The sequence below is a fragment of the Poecilia mexicana genome, unplaced genomic scaffold (genome assembly GCF_051168715.1).
Source record: "Poecilia mexicana isolate PSO_F unplaced genomic scaffold, ASM5116871v1 scaffold_20, whole genome shotgun sequence".
Taxonomy (NCBI): domain Eukaryota; kingdom Metazoa; phylum Chordata; class Actinopteri; order Cyprinodontiformes; family Poeciliidae; genus Poecilia; species Poecilia mexicana.
This window is the reverse complement of record NW_028263389.1, coordinates 14,128,678-14,152,368: the sequence shown is the minus strand read 5'-3', so window position 1 is coordinate 14,152,368 and position 23,691 is coordinate 14,128,678. Positions and strand designations below refer to the sequence as shown.

Below are 23,691 nucleotides of genomic sequence, written 5' to 3'. Positions count from 1 at the left end.
CTGGTTTCCCATAGAAAAAAAAAACAAAAAACACTTTTTGTATCAGTTATTTAAATACACCCATGTGCCACTTTATTAGGTGCACATTGATAGTACTAAGATGGACCCCTATTTGGTGGCATATATTCAACAATGTTTCTGAAACATTCCTTGGTGATTTTGGTCCAAATCAACTTGATAATATCACACAGTTCCTGTAGATTTGTCCGCTTAACGTCCATGACATGAATTCACCTTTCCACCGCCTCTCAAAGGGTGCTCCGAGTGATTGAGATCCGATGACCGTGGAGGCCGAGAAAGTATAGCAAACTCATCGTTTTCCTCCTGGATAAAACCCATCGGAGGATGGGTATACTGCGGACTTCAAGAGATGGACAGGACCAGCAATAATACTTAAATAAATTGGAGCTCATTGATCCAATGTGCACACAGGAAATATTCCCTGCATTGTTACACTACCAGCACCAGCCTGACGCGCCTGAATCCCTTTATGTTGTTGACACCAAATTCTCATGCGACGCTACAGAGCGTGGTGGCAATCCAGTGTCGGCTTCTGCTGGCATAGCCACTTACTTCAAGGTTCAACTTGCTGTACAGTCAGAGATGGTGCTCCTCATACCATGGCAGTAACAAAGGTTTATTTCTTCAATGTTTCCTTCTCTGCTATCTTGGACCAGTCTTCATTACATCTAGATAGCTAACTGCACTGAAACGGTGTTTATGTTAACAAGCATTAAAAAATGCTATACCTAAAGTAGTTAGCATGTTTCACTCTTCCTTTTGCGAACTTTCAGTTTGCTAGACTGCACAAAGGATTTTCCTTTTACAAGAGAGAAGAAAGCTTTGTTTCTCTTTGTAAAAACAGCTGTGACCCATGCAAAGACTAGTTTTCTGACTAGTGATGGCAATTGTGTCCACTTTTTGTTTTACCATGAAGGATTTATCTGCACATGTAAGCAAATTGAGCACTTATTGCGCAGTTCTGGGCTGTCCTAAATGTTCAGTCTCACGGTCGACATCCAGGAGCAAGTTGGGACAAATCAAGCCGTAAGCAAATAGTTTGCATGTGTTTGTTTGGCAAGAAGGATAGTAGGTAGGTGAGAAGCAGACTGAATGTGTGCAAATTACTACATGCAGTAAGGGTTCTTTCGGTCTTGGTGTAAGTCTGGACCTGTTATCTTCTATAACTGCCTGTTTTTAGTGCAAGGCTTAAGTAACTTTTTGAAAAGCAAAAAATTTGGTAATGACTTATTAGAATATACTCAAAAACAAGATGAGACTTTCAAGAAAAGAATATAGCATACTCAATTTTGTGTTGGCAGGTTAGTTATCAAACATTGGCCACAGAAACTTCCATTGATGGAACAAGTAGGAATACCCTTTGTTATATGGGAAAAAAGAACTAAGGTCAGAAAGAAAACACAAACTCTCCTGCTAAACAAACTCAAAGTGATCGTGTAACTATGTCTGCCATCAAAATCCTGGTTTATGACTATTTTGTGGAAATGCTGGCAACGTCTGATTTACAGCTGTGCCAGGAATGGCACAATTGGCAGAAGTCTAAACTGTACCTGAAGCTGCTGATCCACCATTAAGTTGCCTCCTCAACTGCAGGACTTGTGTTAAATATTCGCCCCAGTCGTTTTGTCAACCATGTCAACCCACTCATTTACCAAATATCAGACCGATCGTGTGTCTATCATTTTAGCCCTATGAGTTTGAAGACTAGCTTCGGATTTGCATCAACACCAAAACCCATATTGTAGTGTTGGAGCAGTTTGTTTTTTAATTAAATACAAGTGTCTGTTTCAACTTGTCTCATTTATGAAGTTTAGGATTGCTGCAGGTGTCCAGAATTTAACCTCTGAATCTTCAAGAAAGTAAGAAATATTCAGACACATTCAATAAGTCCCTGCCACTCCATAACTTGGGCTGGACAGTCATGGTGGAATTTAAATGGCTCACATAAAAACAATGGCTTCCCCCTGCTGTCTTCCTACTGTGGATTGTGTGTTTGCTTGCAATGTGCTGCTGCTGGATCGTTAGGGACGTGGTAGATGGTTGTAGCGGTGGAGGGGGCGGTGTCTGCATCCGCTATGGTGTGGAGTAGAGAGGGACGGGAGCAGGACAGGGGCCAGTTGTGCAGAGCAAGTGCTGCGACGATAACACAGGAAGAGACTGTTTCTCTCTCAGAGCGAGGAGTTTCTGGTCTCACATGGAACTCACTGGTGGACTGTTGAAACTTGGCAAAAATGGTAAATAGTGCATTTTTTAGCTCTCTACCAGGTTTTGTGCTTCATTTATTATTGGAGATTGAATATTATGTCAACTATTAATAAGCACAGGCCAAATAATAGCAGAACTAGTCTGCAATGCATTTAATGCTTTATATGTTTTTTTTTTTTTTTTTTTTTCTCACAGCTCCTTTTACAAGGTGTCTAAAAGATATTTGTAATGCTTCATTTATCTTATTATCTTATGTAATGTCTTGTGTTGTATCTACAATCCTGATTTGCATGAGATTATTTTGCTATCCTTCTACTCAATCTGATATTTAATTAATGCATAAGAGTTGTTATTACTGTTTTGCATATTTAATTTTGCGAGGGTCTCTTAATGTTTACTGGGTTTTCTGGCACCGTTCTTCCTCTCTATTGTAAGCTTTGATTGTTACTACTATAAAGTCATCTGAATTAACACACCAATTAACAAACAAGCCCATCCGTGAAAGGTCATGCGAGGTTTGTAGCAAAAGGATTAGAGGAGGAATGCATCGGTGGAGGGAGCGGACAGAGGGTGGTGTTTGCAGTGAATGGGAATGGATGACTGGGGAATTTTGATATAATGTCTTTTAGAGTATAGAAAACAAAGGCTGATCGTCAGGCCACAGACAGAGTGCAGACCAGTCATGTGGAGCTTTCTGTAGACTCATGCGCTTGATTTTCAATTAACTCTCGCTCTGCTGAACACTGTCTCTGCGGCACACATAAACACATTTATCCTAAGGAGATGAGGGCAGTCCGGCTTGAACTTTTCTCTTATCACATCAGTTTTCCCAGGCTTTGCTCTTTCATTGAAATAATGTGTTTGAATGAAAAGAAGAAGAAGAAGAAAAAAGAAAGTTACACCATTTCTTGAAGGCACCTTGTTCTGTTTATGAGTTTGCTGTTGAGCTCACATCCCGGTAATTACCGTAAGCTGTACGTCTTCTCCCCAGAGCTCCAGCCAAATTAGCATCTTAAGTGAAAAGTCGTGCTCCCAACATCAGTGTTTGCATTTTTAAAGCCATAACAACCTCCTTTTCGTCCTCTGTTGGCATTCTTTCCACCATATAGAACGGGTGAATAAAACATGTTTCTCTGGTTACCTTGTGTGTATTTGCTCTGGTTGTGCACATAGTAGACGTTTTGTGAATACATTCTATTGTATTCAGATAAACACCTCCACAGGTGACCTTTGTTTGGTATCTTTAGATGATACAGTAGGACCATGAAAAGTATTTACACCCCTTGAACTTTTTTTTTTTTTGTTTTATAACATTCTACCATCACTTTTATGTTTGAAATAATCTTATGTGATAAACCAGTAAAAACAAGACTTAGAATTTTAAGGTGGAGGGAAAATTGTGCATTGTTTAAATTTTTTTGGTAAACAAAACCTTAAAATTGCTGTATGCATTTTATATTGACCCCCTTTAACTCTGATACCCTTAGATAATTCCTAAATGTCTAATTTATTCTCTGAACTCTGAAGACGTTTGTCCAAGAGACATTTACCTGAGAACATTTGCTAAGTTATGAAACAATATCCCAAGCTTTGAAAAATTTTTAGGGTACCATTTGTTTCATCACCCCAACATGGAAAGAGAAGGACATCAATCCTAACAGAAAGACAAGGAGCACATTAAACTTTGAAGCAGAAGGTCCATGGTTACTCTGGAGGAGTGTCAGAGATTCACAGCTCAGGTGTTGTGAAAATGCCAGTTTCTAGAAGCTGGGACATGCCGCCCAAAAATTCTACTTATTAAAAACTCATTTACAACTTCCTTCCACTTTACAATCATGCAGAGAATTTTATTTATCTAAAACAAAATCTTTACAAAATGCATTGTTTTTGCTGTTAAATGTGACAGAATATATAAAAAAAACTGGATTACATTTAATAGAGACATGCTGCAGCTAACGGGTCAAATGGGGTTTGTGGAAAAATGTCAGACAAATGTCCACTCCTTACAGTAAAAAGAGGATTTGTGTAAGAGAAAGTCATTATAACTCAAGTTATATACTGTAGATTATATAAGAACGTAGACACCAATCAGATGGCTTTGTGTGGACTGGCTGCAGGAGGTGTGCATAACGGCAACCTTTGAGGCCACGTCTATACTTAAATCTCCATGAGTGACACAGCAGGCTCCTGCTGGGATCCGCTATTACTCTTAACAATCATAATTTACTTTAATCGTTCCAGCTCTGCTCCGCGTGGCAGCCTGTCCGTCAGGAGCCAAGACGACGCCGGGATGACATAACTTCATCTGCATTGCTTTAAGAAATCATAAAACATAGCCACTTTGCTTTTAAAGAGCTCTTTAAAGACTCACAACAGGTGATAAGTTGCAGTAAAAAAGCTTTTATGGACGAGTTGAAAATGTCGAATTGACAGCTCCGACCTGCTCTGTTTGAACAGTACCTCAACACACAGACCTGAGCTTTCTTCATGATGACAGCAGACTGTTGCATAAATGTTTGCAGGATGTCCCATGTTCAGTTCACATTTTCTGGAACAATGGCCCGAGCCACTCATGCACTCACCCAGTCCTTCTTTACATCCCTCTTACTCTTTCATGGGCGTACAAGCAGACTCACACAAAGAGACAGAGGGCAACCAAACTACTTCCAGCCTTCTCTGTTTTTTTTTTTGTTTTTTTTTTCCTCCACAACCGTGGCTGTTTGCCTGATCACTGCTTGCTCACAATGCATTAGTCTTGACATCCATGTCATATAAAGCTCCCTTCATGCATGGCATTCAGGCAAATTTAGGAGCAAATGCTTGATGACTCGAGGAAAAGGTTGGCTGCAACTCCAGCCACACAACTGAGACTTCTGATTAGGCACCGAGTTATTTCTAGACCTTCTCTAACATTCTCTAATCACAGTGACTATTGAACATGGACCTTTTATAACAGCCTACTGGCATTGGCTGCAGCTCACCACACAACACGCCATTTTCAGATTTTTTTTTTTTTTTTTGACACGTTCAGGTGTTATTTTTCAGACATATTGCCTCCTAGCAGCCTTGTTTCATGACTTTGTACCTTTCCATATTTCAGTATTGAAGCTAACGCCAATGTCTCTGTTTCACATTCATCATAGCTGTCAAAGCCAATGCGGTGTAAAACAGGGACTCACAGGCTGCACAATTTTGACTGGAGTGTGGGATGGAATGCACTGTAGGTCCAAGAAGGCTGAAAAAGGGTTTTACAGTCGTGGTTTTCACATCTGAAAGCTGTTGGCTGGGACAGCTGTGTTTTCATTACATTCAAACTGATAATATTCTGGTAAGCTCAAAATTATTCATATTCCTGGCATATTTAAACTTGAAGAACCAAGAAGTTTTTCTTTTTTTACTGACAGATTTTGGCGTTATTTAAAAATAAAATCCACTTTTGTTTCATCAATTTGCTTTGGTAGTGGTAATGCCCAAAACTTTTAAACACATTAAACCGTGATGGCACCATGAAATGAAGAATTTCAGTTGCAGTACCTACCACATCACGGCAACATTACCAAATGTTGCTTAATAATGTTGTAATAGTGTAATGATATATGTTCACACTTTTTGTGATAACACTTTAGTGCATTTGCTTTGACAGAAGGGTTGTCATAACTCTAAAGTGCACCAAGTGCATTTAGAACCACCAACATTGCTGCGTAAATGACCTTTTCTACATTCTGCGTTCACAGTCATAGAGTAACAACAATGAAGCTTAAAATTTCAAAATAACCCTGGATCATTGCTCATTGTACCATAGAAAATGTGACTGAGCAACAATTTTTTCAGGTTGTGGGTAAAAAATAGAATACAAGTAATAATTGTTTTCATTTTGTTAATTTAAAGCCTAAATGCCTAGACAATCTAAACATTTGAAAACCTGAAACTAAAAGGTATTCCTCATATTGCTCTCTCCCTTCTGCTGAATCCAGGCCAGGTTTGCAGCCTTTACAAACCAAAGAGCAATTTCTGCCTTTGGCCGGTGTTTTTCTTTTTTTTTTTTAAATAAAGAAAAACAAAACTTTTACACATAGTGGATACATTTTCTTCTGTGGAATGTTTCCATTTGTGCACAACGATGTAAAAAAAAATGGATAGTTACAATAGTTGCTAATATATCTAAACATATATTACTGATACTTTCAGTGCCATTTTTTCTAGAACTTCAATGTGTTTACTCCATTAAAAAACAGGGGGAAAAAATCTAAAACCTGTCCTACATCTGTATTCAAAAACATTAGTTGGTCATATGTGATTTTTAGCCATATTAGTAAGAGCCATGGGAGATCCAGTTGTTCCCCCAGAACTGCAGTCCAAAGCATAATAGAGAAACTGTTCAATCAACATAGCATTTCATTCATAATAAAAGGCAAGCTACAAGGGAAAGTGAACCTTTGATCAAGGCCAGGAAAAATAGAGCCACTGCATTCTCCAAAAATAAAAATAAAAAAATTTCTGTTTTATATTTCTGATGGAAATCTATTATATTTTGTGCTGTTGCAGAAAAAAAAATGCAATGCAGCTTACATTTTTAAACTTCTTAAAGATTTTTTTAGTTTGTATTATTCTTCTATACCTTTGGAGTTTGAGACGATATAAGTTTACACAGACATACCGCGCTGACATAATTAGTACCTAAAGTTGGTGGAGACCGCTGGTTCTCCCAGTGGAGCGTGCGAGAAGCTTGAGCAGCGGTGTGGGAGGGCTGTTTGCTTCCACCATCACTGAATGAGCTTTTAAATCATTCAGTGCTCAGATTAAGTTCCCAACATTTGTCTGGTTTCAGGTTACATGTTAACTCCATGTGACCTCATTCTTTTTAAAGGTCACCATGACAATACGTTACAAACACATGAGCGCACTTTAATGCTGTTATATGGGGCATCATTTTAATCCCTGATTTATGCAACGTATTGGTGTGAACGGCTCACATGTCTTGCATCTAGGTCTCTCATGCTGCTTCTTTCTTCTTTTCTTTTTTCTGCTAAAGAGGTTGATATGCTACCAGGGCTCTTCTGTTTTTTTTGACGAACATCTCCTTTTCCATTTCAAGCTCCCACTGGCATTTTTTAGCCATGTTATTTTTGTTTTTACTCCTTTTCTCCCTTTTCTTTCCTGCCATCAGTCTTTACAGGCCATGATTGCTTCTCTTCACTCTGAGCTTGACATTCAGAGGTATTTGATGAAAATCCAATCACCCTACCAAGTTAGTTTGCCTTTTATCTTATCTGCATCATGCTGGGTTTGTGTGTCGGGGTGTGTGTGTGTGTGTGTGTGTGTGTGTGTGTGTGTGTGTGGCTGTGTTCTCACCCCTACTAGCATCTGTTGTGTGACCGTGTTCCCAACCTTTGTGCTTCTCGCCTTGGCTGCTAGGCTGAACTGGTCCAGCCAATGAAGGCTTCTAAAATATCAAGTGAAAAAAACAAAAACTTTGTTTTTTTAACATTTTCAACAAATGACTACGAATGTTCAGTAGCATGTATTAGATAACCCAATAGGCCTGGTCTGCAGTATTTCAGCTATGTACATTTTGTCACATTACAAACAAGTGACAGTTGAGTGGAAAAATGTAAAAATGTTTTATCAAATAAAAATCAGAAAAAGGGTGTGCATAGCATTCAACCTCACAGAATTAATACTTTGTAGAATCTTCCTTTACTGCAATTACAACGGCGAGATATCTGAGGTTTGTCTCTAACAGCTTTGCATAATTTGTAGAATTTTCTTTGCAAAAAAAAAATAGCTCAAGCACAGTCAGATTAGATGGAGAACATTTGTCACCAGTAATATTCGACATTCAAGTCTTGCACAAAATTCTCAAGTGCAGTGAGACCTGAGAGTCCTTTCATCTAAACCAATCCACTGACTTTAGGTTCCAACTCTATTTAAAATTTAAAAAGCAATGTCAAAACACCATGCAACATTTCTCTTCCATTCCACAATAACTTTGTGTTGGTCATTAAGAAACATCCTAGAAATACACTGGAGCTTGTATTTGTAATATGACAAAGGGTAAAAAAGTTTGTGTGGTCTGAACATTTTTGCCATTTTTTTTAAAGTAGGAAAAGCATCATCTTAAAGGACAACAAAGTACCTGTATGATACTGCTGTCATTTTTCTCTTTAAGCTGGGTTTGAGGAAGCCACATCATACAGATTAGTTTGAGGTTTATCATAAATGGAGCCCCAAAATCCTCTAAATTGTTTTCAAGGAACGTTTTTGAGTTAAATGCCTCCCTGCACATTTGCATGGCTGCTGTGTTTTAGCTTGTTTTGTTACTGAGCATGAATCAAGCGGGGCAATGTGTTTGACTTAAAAAAAAAAAAAAACACAGGACAGAGTCCAAGTTATGAGCAGCGTGGTCCTGCAAAGCAAACAATTTCAAATTTGAACTTTTATCTTTCATTCCAGGATTGCAAACTTTATGTGCAGTTTCATCATAAGCATCAATGGACTCAATCCTGTTTCCACTTGCCTCCTCCCACTCCAGAGCAGGAGTCCAAAGCACGGCCCCAGCCCACAGCCCGGCGTTGGGGATCAGGTCGACCACTTATCCTTGGCCTCACTGGAGTCGTTGGACGCCATGTCTGAAACGGACGCACCCACAGCCTTCACCCGCGGCAGCCGTGTCCGTGCCAGCCTGCCAGTGGTGCGATCGACCAACCAGACAAAGGACCGCTCATTAGGTATGCTCTCTTGTTTGCTTCTTTGGTATTAGGGCTGTTGTAAACGAATATTTTAGTAATCGAGTAATCTATCGATTATTCTTACGATTAATCGAGTAATCGGATAAAAAAAATATAAAATGAAATATTGGTAAATCTGGCATAATACCGGTGTTACTATCAGATATCAATATCAGTCCAATTTTTCATATTTGAGCATCCCTAACAGTTGCTTTTTTGTAGTTTAGAAAACTAACCTGTAACAATAATAGCTCACTTTCTAAGTAAACCAGAAGAAAAGTTATAGAAAAATCTGAAATTATATTGAATTTAATAACAAAGAGGCAGGCTCACAAATATGCTTATAAAAAATGTCTACAATCCAGCTTTTAGTTTATGTATTCATCTTCAGTGAGTTTAATAGATTAATTAAACTCACCTTGCCACCTAACCTGTCACGCTTTGGGTTTGAAAATACGGGAAATGCCGCCTGGAGTGGGAGGAGAGGACGAATGAACGAACGTAAGATGGGGTGGAGGGGAGGAAATAGACCAGCGGACTGACGAACCGTTAGACCGGGGGACGAACACGTGGGGAAGCAATACGGGATATTTACGACACCTTCACTGGTCACACTCAGAAACTCATCTACCAGCCATGTACGATGCGCTCCGCCACCCGTTTCTTCAGACCGGGATATGAAATTTATTGTGCGGTTCGTCGGTAAAGCTACATTTACACGGTAAGCATCAGCTACTCAGCCGCCCGCCCTGTTCAGTCTATCCGCTCACCTCAGCGCTCTTCCCGCCGTTCGCTTTCAACCAGCAGCCCCGGAGGAGAAATGCTGCCGTACTCCAGGCATTTCCCCAGTCATTTTAAGGATGCTTATTGGTTCCCCAAAAACGATAAAAAGTCGGGCATTATCATCAATCAATAAAATCCCCACGGGCCAATCTTGAAGATTGGACTTTATGCCGCTGAGACTTAGCTTTTGTCAACAACTCAGAGGCGGAAGTGAGAGCTCCGCGCAACGCAAATGAAGTCCCGGCCGGAACACGGTGCGCTAACTAATAAAACATAAATTAACGAAGCTTCGAGGCAGGTAAATTTTCCTCGAGGAATTTTAGTAATCGAGGTACTCGAATCATTCAAGGAATCGTTTCAGCCCTATTTGGTATCTTAGTCATACATTTATACTTGAATCTTTTTTTTTTTTTTTTTTTTACGTTTTGTCACATTACAACTGCTGCTATCAGACACATCTTGCCTTGACGTACCGCATGTCATGTGGTGTCGGAATCTATGTATTATTTAAAGTACTATGTTGTGGAAACCCTGAAAACACCATTTCCAGAAATGGTGGTGAGAGCATCATGGGGCGGGTTTACTCGAAACTTGATTAAAGGGGATGGGAGATGGAGCTAAAGGGGTTTGATGAAGTTTAAAGGGGCATGAATACTTTTACAAGGGATTGATATCTGCATTGGATAATGCATCAGGACTGTAGCAGAGTAGCATCCAGACTGTTAGTTCAGAAAGACACAGTTGCGGAACTTGTGTGTTGTGTTTTATTACATCACTTGAAGCAAATACAGGAGTCATTAAATAAGGCTGATGACTTTGCAGGAGAAACATTTATAAAGCTTAAGTTATTATCAGAAAGGACAGTTAAAGAAAGTGTTCTCAGGAAGTACTTTATTACAAAGTTCATGAGCCTTCTGTACATGGTGATGCCTTTCAGCAATGCGGCACTGAAACCAGGCCTGTAATAAAATTTTTAAAGTCAAGCACAGAATAAGATAGAAGACTTTGCCATTTCCACATCTTTTGTTGCCAACAGTTCCTCTAATTTTCAGTTTACTTTGCAAAACTATGTTTTCCACTAGTCCTAAAGACTCAACATAAACAAATTAATGATCAGGGTTGTCCTCTCCCTAACTGCATTGCATTCCTATTTTTCATGAGAGAGCCGGAAAACCTTCCCTGTCAAAACTGAACAGTGCAAAGCAGAGCAGAGTAGTCTGAGCCCGGGGCAGGAAGTTAGTGAGACTGGGGAGTCATTGAATCAGGATGGGTCTCTTGAGCAAATGACCCTAATGGCTGCAAACTCAGCCCTGTGGCGGGCCCACCATCACCTCACTACACCATAGGCTTACATCGCAAAATGAAAGAGAAAATATATTAGAAGAATAAATTTACTAGTTGACCTACTTTATTTTTTTCTTTTCATGTCTCCCCCAGATGGCTTAACAGTCTCAGTCTACAAATTTACACTGAAAATCTTTTCTCTTTAAGTTGATAAACTTCTATGCTCAGTACGAACACCTACAGTATCCATATTTTTTGCAATAAAGGCTTGTAGACAAGTAAACAAAAAAAAACAGTTCATGTTGGTTCTAACATAATCTGAAGAAGATCAAAGTCCAAAATGCAAAAAATAGTTTGTTCCTTTTTTTTTTTTTTTTTTTAGAAAGCTTCTTCATGCTTTTCACTTCATTATTCACTGTCCTGCCCTAAAAACTGTCAGGATTGACTTCTAGATTGACTCTAAAGTGTTACCAAGAACTTACGGGCGGATGATTTTGTTTATTTAGGGCTAATTTGACTGTTACACCATGTTGAAATCCCAATGTTTGGTTAAGGGAATTAGGTTTTAAAACCTGAACTGACAGCGGGAGCAAGGTGAACATTCATCATAAAAACAACCAAATATCAACTTCTCCATTGAGGAAATTTGTTAACAAATCTACATATTTGACCTTTGTTTAAAAAAAAGTGACAAAAGGAAAAACATTTTTGAAAGAAAGTTAATAAATAACATTTGCAGTGTAGGGGACACAGTAATAAATGTAGCCTAAAACCTGTTTGTAGGCTGCAAAAATTGGGGTAGAGGTTACTTTCCAGCAGGACAACCTTAAACATACATCCAAAGCTGGTATTAAACAGTTCAATTCAAAGAATACACACTGGTCAAGTCATCACAAACAAGTGACAAGAGTATTTGCAGTGGAAGGTAGTTTTACATTTTTGAATAATGGGGGGTGGATTGAACTGAAATGCTCAACAGTATTATCAGATTTTCTCTTTTCTTCCACTGAACTGTTTTGAACTAATTTATGTTGGTTTGTCACATGAAACCGCAATAAAAGCATGCTGTTAAGAAAATCTCATGAAGAATTTGAGCCACTCTTGTTAAACCTGTTAGTGTTTCTGACTGGTTGTAAGTTAACCTTCGTTTTAAAAAGTTTTCCACTGTTATTCAAAACCGTAACTGTCACTTACGGCTACTAATGGTTTTTAACGACTTATTTAAAATCACTTAGCTCTGACATCAGCAAACTGTTATGTAATTGAACACAAAAAATGATTGTGTTTCTACTCGCCCAGAATTCACTGACAGAAAATAAATAAATATCTGAATGCTCCCAGGGATCCCTCTTAATGTTCAATAAATCAACACTTAATTGTTTTGCCTTAAGATGTTAGTTTTCTGTTTTTTTAATATGCATTCTTGTTGCAAAACTGTATGTACTTTTTTCCTTTCATTATTACATAATTATACCGTTTTTGCCTTCAAGCTAATAAATGGAAAGATATCTTTAATTCACTTTACAGTTCAGGACAAAAAAATAATTGTGGTTTAATTTATTTTTTCCGTCATGTTCTATCTACCTCTTACATTTCTCCTTTCACCTTCTTTCCACCACCCCTCTTAGTTTTATCTTACTTAGTGTCCATTTTTTCTTCTGTTGAAATCTTAGTGAATCCTCCCATGGAATTCCTAAGACTTTTGTACATATGCAGAAAATATAACAATTTTGCAAAACGGTGGATGTATTATTGCAAGGACCTTTCACACTTTTCAAACAAACAATAATGTTTAAAGTTCTTTAGATTACTTTTTTTTTTTGCAGTTCACTTCTTAGCAAACCCCGTAGTTACGGATAAAGAGAGAGTTGCGTATTTTGTCGGAAAGAATCAAGCTGCGGGGTGCCGTTTTTCACAGGTTTTGATTTGTTCAGCGCGACGACTCTACTGCAGAAAAGCAAAACCCCATCAGAAAAGAGGCTTTACGACACACGTATACGGACACGCATGAACAAACTCACACATACGTGTGCTCCGTTACGCTCCTTCTCTCCATCAAAAACATCAGGACAAAGCGTAGGGACAGTGGGGAGTTATGGTGTGATGAAGGGGTGGAGAGAAAACGGGGGGCACCGCTGTACAACTGTGTCCCTCCCACAGTTTCTCAGGCACACACACGCGTGCACACACGGAGGCAACGGCACACGCTCCACTTTGTCCCAACGGACATTTGGGGATTCCTTGTACCCTCGTCTCTCGCGGCACGAGTTGCTGCATGGTCTTTTTCTTTACAACATAAGGCTGAGCAAGGAAACTGGAAATCCTCCAGACCTCTTCGGTGAGTATCACATTCAACAGTGTAGCATCAGTTGGACTCTATTAAATGGCTTTAACTTGTGGCTGAAATGTAGTTTAGTTGTTGTTTAGTTGTGGTCCAAGTGATAAAGGGGGGGGGGGGGTTAACTACCTTGTTTAGTTTGTACATCTGTTTCTCAGTGAAGACGTGTTAAACTCAAAAAAGTTTCCAGTCTGTGCCTATTTGGTTACAAAACCAGCTAGCCATTTGTTGCAAGCTTTCAGCGAGGTCAGGCACCCTGGAATGTAACTCGATTCTTCTTTCCGACCTACACATAATACTTTAAATGCAGAAGAAATCCTCATAATAGTTGTGTGAAACTTTTTCCTTTCCAAGAAGCCAAAATCTGCATTAAAAAAAATCACTTTATTCTAACCTATCTCACAGAAAAAGATGCAAATGGGTCACTGTGTGAATTTGCTACTGCACAGAAATGCAGACAAACCAAGGAGTGCAGTGCAGAGACTCAGCAGTTTTATTTCCTGGATTTGCCTCCCCCCTGTCTCATGGAGCATGTAGTGTCTTGTATAATATTTCACTAACATCTGGTAGCTTTTACAGACCTGGTTTTTATAGGGTTTACCAAGTAAAATCACGCCTCCTTTCTGTTTCCATTGGAAAAATTATAAACATACTCTTAATCTGCCTTTACATGTAAGGATATTTGACTTTTGGGCTCATTCTTGCTGTAAAATGGTTGAACTTTTGCAATCCAATTGTATCAGCTTTAAATGTTTCTTTAAACATTGTTGACACTGTATTTCAGTGTCAACCATCGAATCAGACAGAAAATAGAATTTGTTTTCTTTCCCCTGGCACTGTTTATACAAGTGCAGTGTGGGGCGTGTTCATAAATGTTGTGGGAGAGTCATCTGTTTTTTTTTTGTTTTTTTTTTAAAGCACAGCACAGAAGCCACACCCAGAGTTCAGAGGTTCAGACTTTGGTCTTTTTGATACACAGCATTTACTGTTCCTCCCAGAGCGCACAGCTTTGCCTCTGCCCCAACTAACATGTTATTATCAAGTAATTTTCTTGACTAAAAATACTTTAATTTCCAGCACAGATAGAAACTGGGTGAAAGATTTATACATTTCTGCATATAGAAAACTTGACAGTTTGTAGGGATTCACTTTGATTTATTTGTTCCACAGTGCAGGGTAGAAATCATTCAGCATAGAAAGTAATGATTTTCAGTGCAGCTAAGACTTTTACTCAGGTCACTATGCGTCATCAACTTAATAGAAAACTTCTAGAGGTACAAAAACTTGGGCTGATATCAATATCCAATATTAATTAATACTAATGTTAAGACCGATATTTACTGATATTATATGTACATTGTATGTGTTTCCCTACACTTGTGACTCTGTGAAAGCAACCAAACCACCTACATTGCTTCTCTGCTTCAAACACCCTAACAATCCTGCACTGCATAACTATCTCTGTCACATGACCAAACCAGTACCACATGTTGAACCCACTCCATTCCACCTCCTGAAACACTCACAAACGGCCTGGTTTTACTTTTTAGATTGATACCAATATGTTAAAAAAAATGACTAACATATACCAATGCCAATGTTGTGTATCTCCAGAAGTTTCTTTGTTTTTTTTCTGCCTATACTTTTGTACTGTAGTCCAAGTAGTCTTGTAGTGTGGATATATTAAACTTATATCTTTGTTAATCTTGTGCAAACGTTGTCCCCCAGATCCCTCCATTCTGTCCCTTAGCTTTTACTGGATTACACTTTAAGCTTCACATTAGAACTTCAGTTAAAGACAGAGCGATTGTATCACAGCTTTTCAGTCTTGGTGTACAGTCATTAAGTTACCATCAGTAAAGACATTCTACTGCTTCCTAACTGGACAGTTTTTATAGTTTTGTAGCTTTATAAACGGATTACTTCCACAAACCAAACCAAATTAAAAGTTGTGGGTTTCCGGTTGTAGGGAATAAATTAGATTATGCATTCTCATACTTGGAAACCACATCTGTTTTTGAGATCTTAATTTAATTCTAATTTCATTGCTCTTCTGTCCCTAGGTGTACTCTACCTGCAGTACAACGATGAGACCAAACAGATACGCATGCCGAATGAGATCACCAGCATCGATACAATCAGAGCTCTGTTTGTCAGTGCCTTCCCGCAGCACCTCAACATGAAGATGTTGGAGTCACCCAATGTTGCCATCTACGTCAAAGAAGACATGAGGAACGTGTACTACGAACTCGCTGATGTCAGGTAAGGAGTTACTGTATGTTTGCATGTCAAATTAAGGAAAAAATTACTTGAAATTAAATGAAAATATCCATCCTTACACAAGGTCCTCAAGTAATTAGTGATATGCTGTCAGTTTTAGCAAGATGTGTCACATAACAAGCTAGTGTTAGCATTTCGGCACAGCTAGCTGTTGCAGGAAGTTAGAACATTACTAGTTTAAAACTCAGAAGCTACACTGTTTCAACATTTTTGACTTTTTGCCCTCTGGAAATCATTTAATTGGATTATTTCTGTGGTGATCCTGTTAATAATTCAATAGTTAGCTTTTTTACGCATTGCTGTAGAATCAGTGACTAATAATAAAATCAGAGCCTCTCGCAATTAGTGATATGCTCAATGTCCACGAGACATCAAGCTGTCAAAAGGCAAACAGAGTATTTTTCATATCTGCTCGAAAAGTATTTAAGCCATACTAATGTTCTAGCTCACGATTTGTGAGTTAGAACATTACAGTTGAATTTACTGACAGCTGGAATAGTTGGGTTCTCACTTGTTGCATGAATAATCTGCAAGTATCCAATCTCTGATTTTCAAATACAGTAATTTTTTGACAAGCCAGAGATACAAATAATAATTAAAAAAACAAAACAAAAAACAGGAAGGATCAGTATAAACTAAGTTAACATTTTTATTGGTGCATTGGAAGCTCTGTGTCATTAAGAAATTCACCCAGAACTATCCTAAGGAAATCTATCTCTTCAGTGACAAATCTTCCAGTCAAACTAGTCTGATATCTGGCCCCTTTGTTCCTAACTTCCTTTGAACAGGAAATGTCTCAGGGCAGGAAAGTTTGCTTCCTTTTCCCATCCATGTTAAAAAGAAAGTTATTTTGAATGTGGAGCTGTGTGGCAAAATGTCTCGAACAAACAGAGGAAGACTTTTTTTTGTCTTCTGTCCTCTCTCATGCAAAAGTTTTGCAAAACTTTCAGTTTGTTTGTGCTTGGGGGAAAAAAACTTCAAAAGTATGGTGTTGTGTGGTATTCCATTTATGTGCACAGCGATACAGATTGTATCTAAGAACATGTTTTATTTCTTCTTGTGGATTCTTGGTATTAACTAGAAAAGTACATCGAAATGCTGGAGATTCTCTGTGCAGAGATAAAAAGCAGAAACCAAATGCGGCGAGACATAATAAACTTTGCCCTCTTACTCCGCAGAGATCCCGCTCAAGTGAAGTGTGTACTTTGTGACTAATCCTTTATCAAGGTTGTAAAAAATTGTCTCGTGGTGCCTTAAGGTTGGTACAAGGTGCGACACACTTAGAATGAGATCAGCACAAAGGAAATAACAGGTCCACTTGACACATCTCAGAAAACCTTTAGTGGATATTTTTGTTAGAGAAAATGTCACTTGACGAAGGACTGTCAGTCCCTCTGTCAGAGTATGTGCCGTTGGCTGAGCACTTAAAGCGATCTAGGTTGAGGCAAGACCGGCCGCGCTCCGACGGGGATATCTGGGCCGCCTTCCTACCAACCAACACCTCCTTCCCTTACAGGAACATCACAGATCACTCTTGCCTTAAGGTGTACCACAAGGATTCAGCTCAGTTCAGCCATGGACCCCGGCCTGCCAACGGCGATGCCAGGGTGAGTACGTCTCTTTTGTCCCAGCAGCTGAGGGGAGATGAATAGATCTGGTGCAATAAAAAAAAAGCAGGCTTTCCCTCTAGTTCTTAAACTCACATCCTGTTTGCAGTTGAGGGAAGGAATGTCCCCCTGGCTCTTGTTAATCTGTCTACAGGGGGGGTTCTTTTTGTTCTCCCAGAGACCTTGCCTTATACGCTCTAGTGAAACTTTTTAGGGGACAATCCAACTCCTTTCCTTTACTCATTTCTTATCCCAATGTAAGCCTTAATCTCTTTCTCGGTTTCTAATTCTGCTGTTTATTTCCTGCTGATTTTGCAAAACCTAAGCCCAAAAACCTATTTCCTGAAATGTTGCTCCTCAATCTGTCTCTCTGTAATCCTTATGGCTCTTTATCTGACAGCCTTGTTATTTCCTGCCTTCAACAGATTTGCGGTTGTTTCGCTGGCAATATTTCTTTAACAATCCATAGATTTGTTGCCACAAACCAGGCCTTGTGTATCACACTGTTTTACAGAAATTTGTAAAAAAAAAAAAAAAAAAAGATTGATAGCAAACTATGTATGGGACAGTGTTGGTTTTGTAGGTCTGAATTCAGTTTTAAGTAAAAAAAAAAAATTAAATGTATGAATTAATAAATACAAGTTGTACTGACAATTTTTTTTTATCAGTACCTACAAGATAGTAAAACACACCATAGATAATACTTACTAAATGCAGAAATAAAACAGTAAGAAAAAGAAATACTTAAATTTGTTAAGGAATTAAATTCTGTCAAACATTGTGCAGTTTCTAGTATGGAGGCAGCAATGCAGAAGAGTGTTATTGTCCTCAATAGTTCTGTTATTGTTTAACAAACCAGCAGTTGACATAAACTTTGAGGGTTGCGTAAGGCTGTGTGGTACTAGAGATGAAGTATAACCAAAGGAATTACTCTGTTGACATTTTATCCATTAATCCAAACCAATGTTGCTCTTTCTCAATAACGTTATTGTTGCAAGTTTGAACACTAAAACAAAACCACAATAAAAAAAAATGTACTGTGGGACCAATAAATGTTTCTGTTAAGATTTGAAATGACAAATGATGTGGAAATGCTACAGGAAAACTATGAAATGATCAGTCAGTTGTATTGGTACCATTGATAATATTACAGGCGTAAATCCAATTCTTATGAAGATTGTGAGTAGATCAAGTCTTTGCAAATATACTGTTGCACAGCCCTGTGCCGCTCTGCTTATTGCCCATTGGTTATGGTTGGGGCTTTAGTACAAACTGAATGCCATCAGATCTGTCTGCCCAATTGCTTCTACAACCACAACAACTTGTGTTGTTACTTACTGTCAATTTAACTTAAGCCTTTGAAGCACTTGCAGAGCATTTCTTGGGTATCAACTTTGTTTTGTTGCCGGTGAAATAGCAATATAATGCTTCATAATCACTGGTGCAAACTGCCTAGCAATAGGGAAAATTTTGTAATATTATTTGAAGACGAATAACCAAATATTTTAAGATGCTAATACTTATTTAGATCACCTACTTCTAAGCAGTTTACAAAACAAACACGATTTTGCAGACTTCTGTTGTCACCAGTAGTCTGTCAGAGAGTGTTATGTACACTGAAAAAATACGCTTTGTAAACAGAACGTTAATTATTGCCCAACTTCTGTTTTCAATGATAATATTGAAATGATAAATGTCTCGCTTTACGTAACATTATTTCCAAACTCTAATCACCTTCTAGCATCATTACAGTTATTTACACATTTACACACAGTGCACCCATCCAGCGAAGCTTCTCTAAATGTTTACACTCTACTGCTTTTCCACCACAGCTCAGCTCTTTATCTGTTTAGCTTGGCGTCCTGTGACTCTCTGCAGTTTGTGAATCAGTGTAGAAACCTTATCCAGTGCTGACACGGCAAGAGACTGAAGCAGCTCTGTGTACACAAACCAAATAGGCAACCCGTGCTACCGGAGGCTTAAGACCACAGTGGAAAAATAAGTCTGGGTGTTGGAGTTAGCTGTTTTCAACAGGACCCCTCGCATCAGTCTAATCTGTTTGCCCGTGTGCTTATTTTTCAAGTTGCTGCCTTGTTTTTTTTTTGTTTTTTTTATCTCAAAGCAGAAACTCATCCTTATTTTACAAAAAAAATTGTGTATTTTAGGGCTATTTTGAGATGTTTTGTTTGGTAGTTTAGGGCTCTAGCGTCTGCTTGGGATTGACCGAGAATGGCTTAATCCTTTCCGATTAAGACTATGTTAGAATAGGAATTAGTTTTTGCAACTGTGTACCAACATTTAGAGAAAGTAAAGATATTTTTCTTTGTCAAGGTGTAAACTTTCAGTATAAGAGGTCGTTTGGGTTTTAATGTGCTCTGCAGATCTGTGATCTATCACCCTCATGATACTTTATGCAGGCTGTGCGAACTTTCCCTGCAGGTATGTTTCTCTTTTCATTTGTTGTCACAGCCAAGCATGAACTCTTTGTTACAGTACACTTTCAGGAGTTGTTTTGCTCCAGTTCACGAAGCACACTCACTTTTGCACACACAAGAGTCACACCCATGTCATTGTTTTCTTCCCTACGATGATCTGTCTCGGCGTGCTTGAATAAAACAGACAAAAACAACACTGCACAAAACGATGCTCAATGAAAAACTCTCCCTGAAGTGTTTGAGAACTTCCACCAGGTCTTTTGACATGTCTTGGCTTCTAGGTGTAACCTATGAGTCATGCCTTGATGAAACAATAGCTTGTTTGTTTGACAGGAAGGAAAATGGAGTGGATCCAGATCTGCATGTGACAGCTTCCTTCACAGTGTTATCATACAAAGCATATCGCAAATCTTGAGGTTTTATTACTGTTTGTGCACTCGATATTAGTCTTGCTGGTTAATTTGTTCTTGTCAAAAACAAATTATCTCAATCTAGTAATAATAATCTAGAACGTTGTTACTTTTTTTGTTCAGTATGTACCTAAACTAAGGTATATAGTGGCAGCTGCATGTTGTGAGTTAAAGTGGCTAAATTTGCACTCCAGACCTCACGTAAACAAATTCTCATTGTAGTGAATACATTTATTCACATTAGTGGGAGTAATCCACACATTGTGCCCAGCTAAACAAAGGGATATTGTGTTCAAACTGTTTTTTTAGATTGTTGATTAGCTCACATCTCGTGGTCTACTACAAAACCCTGATTTTCATCTTTATTCCAATTCTTAGTTTTGCTAACCAAACCTCAAAGGTAATTTCCTCAAAAGTCATTATAGGAATCTGGTGTCATTTTTCCTACATAACCCATTAATGTTTCTCTAAGGTAGTTGGGCTAACGATAAATGACAGTGATTAGCTGACTGGTTAAACAGACATTGTTTGACAGATCTTGTTGCAAATTAATGAACCGCAGACTAGCCCCGGGGGTGCATTTTTAAGAAAACCACAATTTTATCTCTAGTAAAGTGAGTTTTCTTAAAGCTGAAAAAATAGTTTGATAAGCCATCCAGAAGTTTAAACCAAAAGTGGAACCTTGTATTTATGATTGATGATGATGTTTTGGAATTTCCTGTGAGCTTAATATTCAGGAAATGCAATGTACCCAATGTTTTAGCCTTTTAAGTAGACTGGAAAGGCTGTGTTTTGAAAAGCAACACTTAATATGGCTAAAAATGAGGACCTGCTTACAAATGAAGGGTTTCTGAAGACTTCTTTGGTAGCTATGTTCACACACATGACAAACAAGCAAGAAAACACATTTAAATACTCAGTATATTTGTATTTAAATATCAGTACCTATACGCATAAAAAATAATGAACACAAAAGCTTTAGCAGTAAAAATGTCAGAAAGTACACAGACAGTGGTCGAAGGCAGAAACAAACATCTTTGATTGGGAAGTAGTCAAGGACAAAGGCCCACATTTGGCTAGGTAGGCTAAGCAAGCAGCCAAAGATGAAAAGATGAAAACAAAAGTCTAGGCTAAGATATGATTGTCTTTTCAAATATTCAAATAAAGAAATACAGAGAAGCACCTCTGTACAAACCTTTAGCATCTTGGGTTATTGTTTACTAAACACTGTGGCTTATCAGTCAGTTTCTTTGTTTTAATTTTACAAAGTTTTTAATATATATATATATATATAATTGTAACAGTCAGCAGATTATCTTTCAGCTTTTCAGTGGCTATTAAATACTTTGTACAACTTTGTACAAAAATGCTGTTTTAAGCTTGCACATCTGTTAAGAGGGTCTGACATTGGTGTATTTGGAAACATTAGTTTAGCCTATAGTGCAGAAGGCTTTGCTGTCAAATACACCAGCAAAATATGATTAAACAGCTTTTAATACATTTAATAAATACTAAATAAACAATAAAGGTATTCAATGGAAAGACTGAGTCTAAGGAAATAGCAAATGGCAAATAAAAACACATAGGCTAGGCTAAGCTTGAAAGACTATTGGGCAAAGATAAAGGGCTAGGCTAGTAATACTATTGTCTTTCTAGACATTAAAACAAGGAAATGCAGAAAAGTAGTTTTGCATTGTAATCTAATATCAATAATAGTTGAACAAATAAAACCCATATCTTATTCACCTTTAAGCTAGTAGCTAATAAATGTCCATCCAAAGATTAACATTTATACCACCGCACCCTTTGTTTGCTTTTATTGGCTTAATTTCTTTCTCTCCAGGTATGAAACAGAATCACTGTATTCAACAGGTCCTGTAAAGAGTCTTTTACGTGAAACAATAATAATGTTTTGGGATTTTTCCAGATGCACAGTGAGATGGCACATGTCACCCGTGATGGTCAGCACCCTCTAAGACATCCACCTATGGGTCCTCCATCACACCATCCCCTGCAGGGAGCACTCCCACCTACTCCCCACTCCATGCCACCATCCCCCTCCCGAATCCCATTTGGCCCACGTCAGAATTCTGTCCCTGGAAGCGCCACTATCCCAAGGGACCGGATGTCTAATGCCAATCCTTCAACCCGGTCCATCTCTCCTTGTCCCAGCGCTATACTGGAGAGACGGGACGTGAAGCCAGATCAAGACTTGGGTGGGAAAACCCACACTCTAACCAGAGGGAATGAGGGGTTGTATGCAGATCCATATCTGCTCCAAGAGGGACGAATCACTATGACTGCAGGTCATGGGCAGCACGGCAGCCCTGGACTTGATGGTCCAGAACATGGCATGGGGGGATTTCACCGTGCCTCCATCCGCTCTACAAGCTCTTTTGGTGGGCCCAGTCCAACAGACTCTGTGGATCACTCTCCTTTGTATAGGCAGAAGTCTCGAAACAGTCAGTTGCCTACTTTGGGTTCCAAGACTCCTCCTCCGTCCCCTCACAGGATGACTGAGGTACGGATGATTGACATCCACGGCATGCCCCCTCATGGTGTACCACCTCATGGTGTACCACCTCATGGTGTCCCACCTCATGCTGTCCCGCCTCATGGTGTTTCCCTGGAGAGAGGCTCACCAGTGCGCCAGTCCTTCAGGAAGGAAGAAGTTGCCGGGGCTAAGCCCAGGAACAGCATGGGATCTCCTGTGGTCCCAGACCCTCAGGGTCACCCTCAAGGACCCACTCCAGCTCCAAATGACCAGGAGACACGGTAAGCAACTGAATGCTGGATGTTGCAGTCATTTGGCATGGGATTGTTTGTATTAGGATTAAAGCATAGCATGAGAGCATGTACTAATTCTGCATCACAGTTTTACTTTCACCATAAGTTGCTGAGCTCCTGTGACTGGCCATGTCTCTAATTCATCATCCACAACTAAAGCCAAATATAACCTGTGTTCTCACTGTTCTTTAAAGTCTAAAAATTAGGTTATGCAGACTAATTCATTTGTGTATACAAACATCAGTTCAAAACTTTACAGTTTTTTACCATAGATGAAACTAGACAGTCTCTCAAATTACAAATATATCCCGTGTGAACATACTTTCATCAACAATCATTCGGCTAGATCTACAAAGTTATTCTAGTACCTGAGTTGGATTGTTATTACTGTATGTACATAAACACAGATGAAAGTTCTAGAGGCTTCTCTTCCATGGTGTCTGCAAGACCTTTATGCATATGGAAAATCCAGAAAAATATTGACCTGGCTTTACTCGCTCTGTCAGTGAAACAAGATCAGAGATGACCACCTGGGAGACTTTAAAACTTTCATTAGGAATGCTCTTGGATATTTAAAATGAGCAGAGGAATGCGGTTGGAAAAAACTAAAGTTAACCTTTAAAACAAACTTTGTTGAGCTGCCTTCATGTTTATTCGTGTGCGATATTCTGCGTGAGGCTATAATTAGGACTTGACTGTGTGTCCATCTATTGTCCAAAGTAGCCACAACCACAGTCGGCCTTGTGTCCTTAACTTGCCTCACATTCTTCTTAAGATAAATATTCCGAGCAGAAGACAAAAGTTGCTCACTTT

The 23,691-nt window shown here is 38.8% G+C and overlaps 1 protein-coding gene across 16 annotated transcripts in view; it reads left to right on the top strand.

Annotated features, from left to right (window-relative positions):
- si:ch211-285f17.1 (sickle tail protein homolog) overlaps nucleotides 1-23,691 on the top strand; it is a 122,304-nt gene that overhangs the window by 76,762 nt on the left and 21,851 nt on the right. For 12 of the 16 annotated variants that reach the window (XM_088001279.1, XM_015000853.2, XM_088001284.1 and 9 more), the window contains 4 exons: nucleotides 8,759-8,954; nucleotides 15,423-15,621; nucleotides 17,156-17,246; nucleotides 22,019-22,866. In XM_088001279.1, the coding sequence (XP_087857405.1) occupies nucleotides 8,759-8,954; nucleotides 15,423-15,621; nucleotides 17,156-17,246; nucleotides 22,019-22,866 (1,334 nt within the window). Of the gene's footprint in view, nucleotides 1-7,393; nucleotides 7,475-8,758; nucleotides 8,955-12,687; nucleotides 13,360-15,422; nucleotides 15,622-17,155; nucleotides 17,247-22,018; nucleotides 22,867-23,691 lie in introns of those variants that run through there. The other 4 variants (XM_015000827.2, XM_015000830.2, XM_088001281.1 and 1 more) reach the window with 3 other exon arrangements.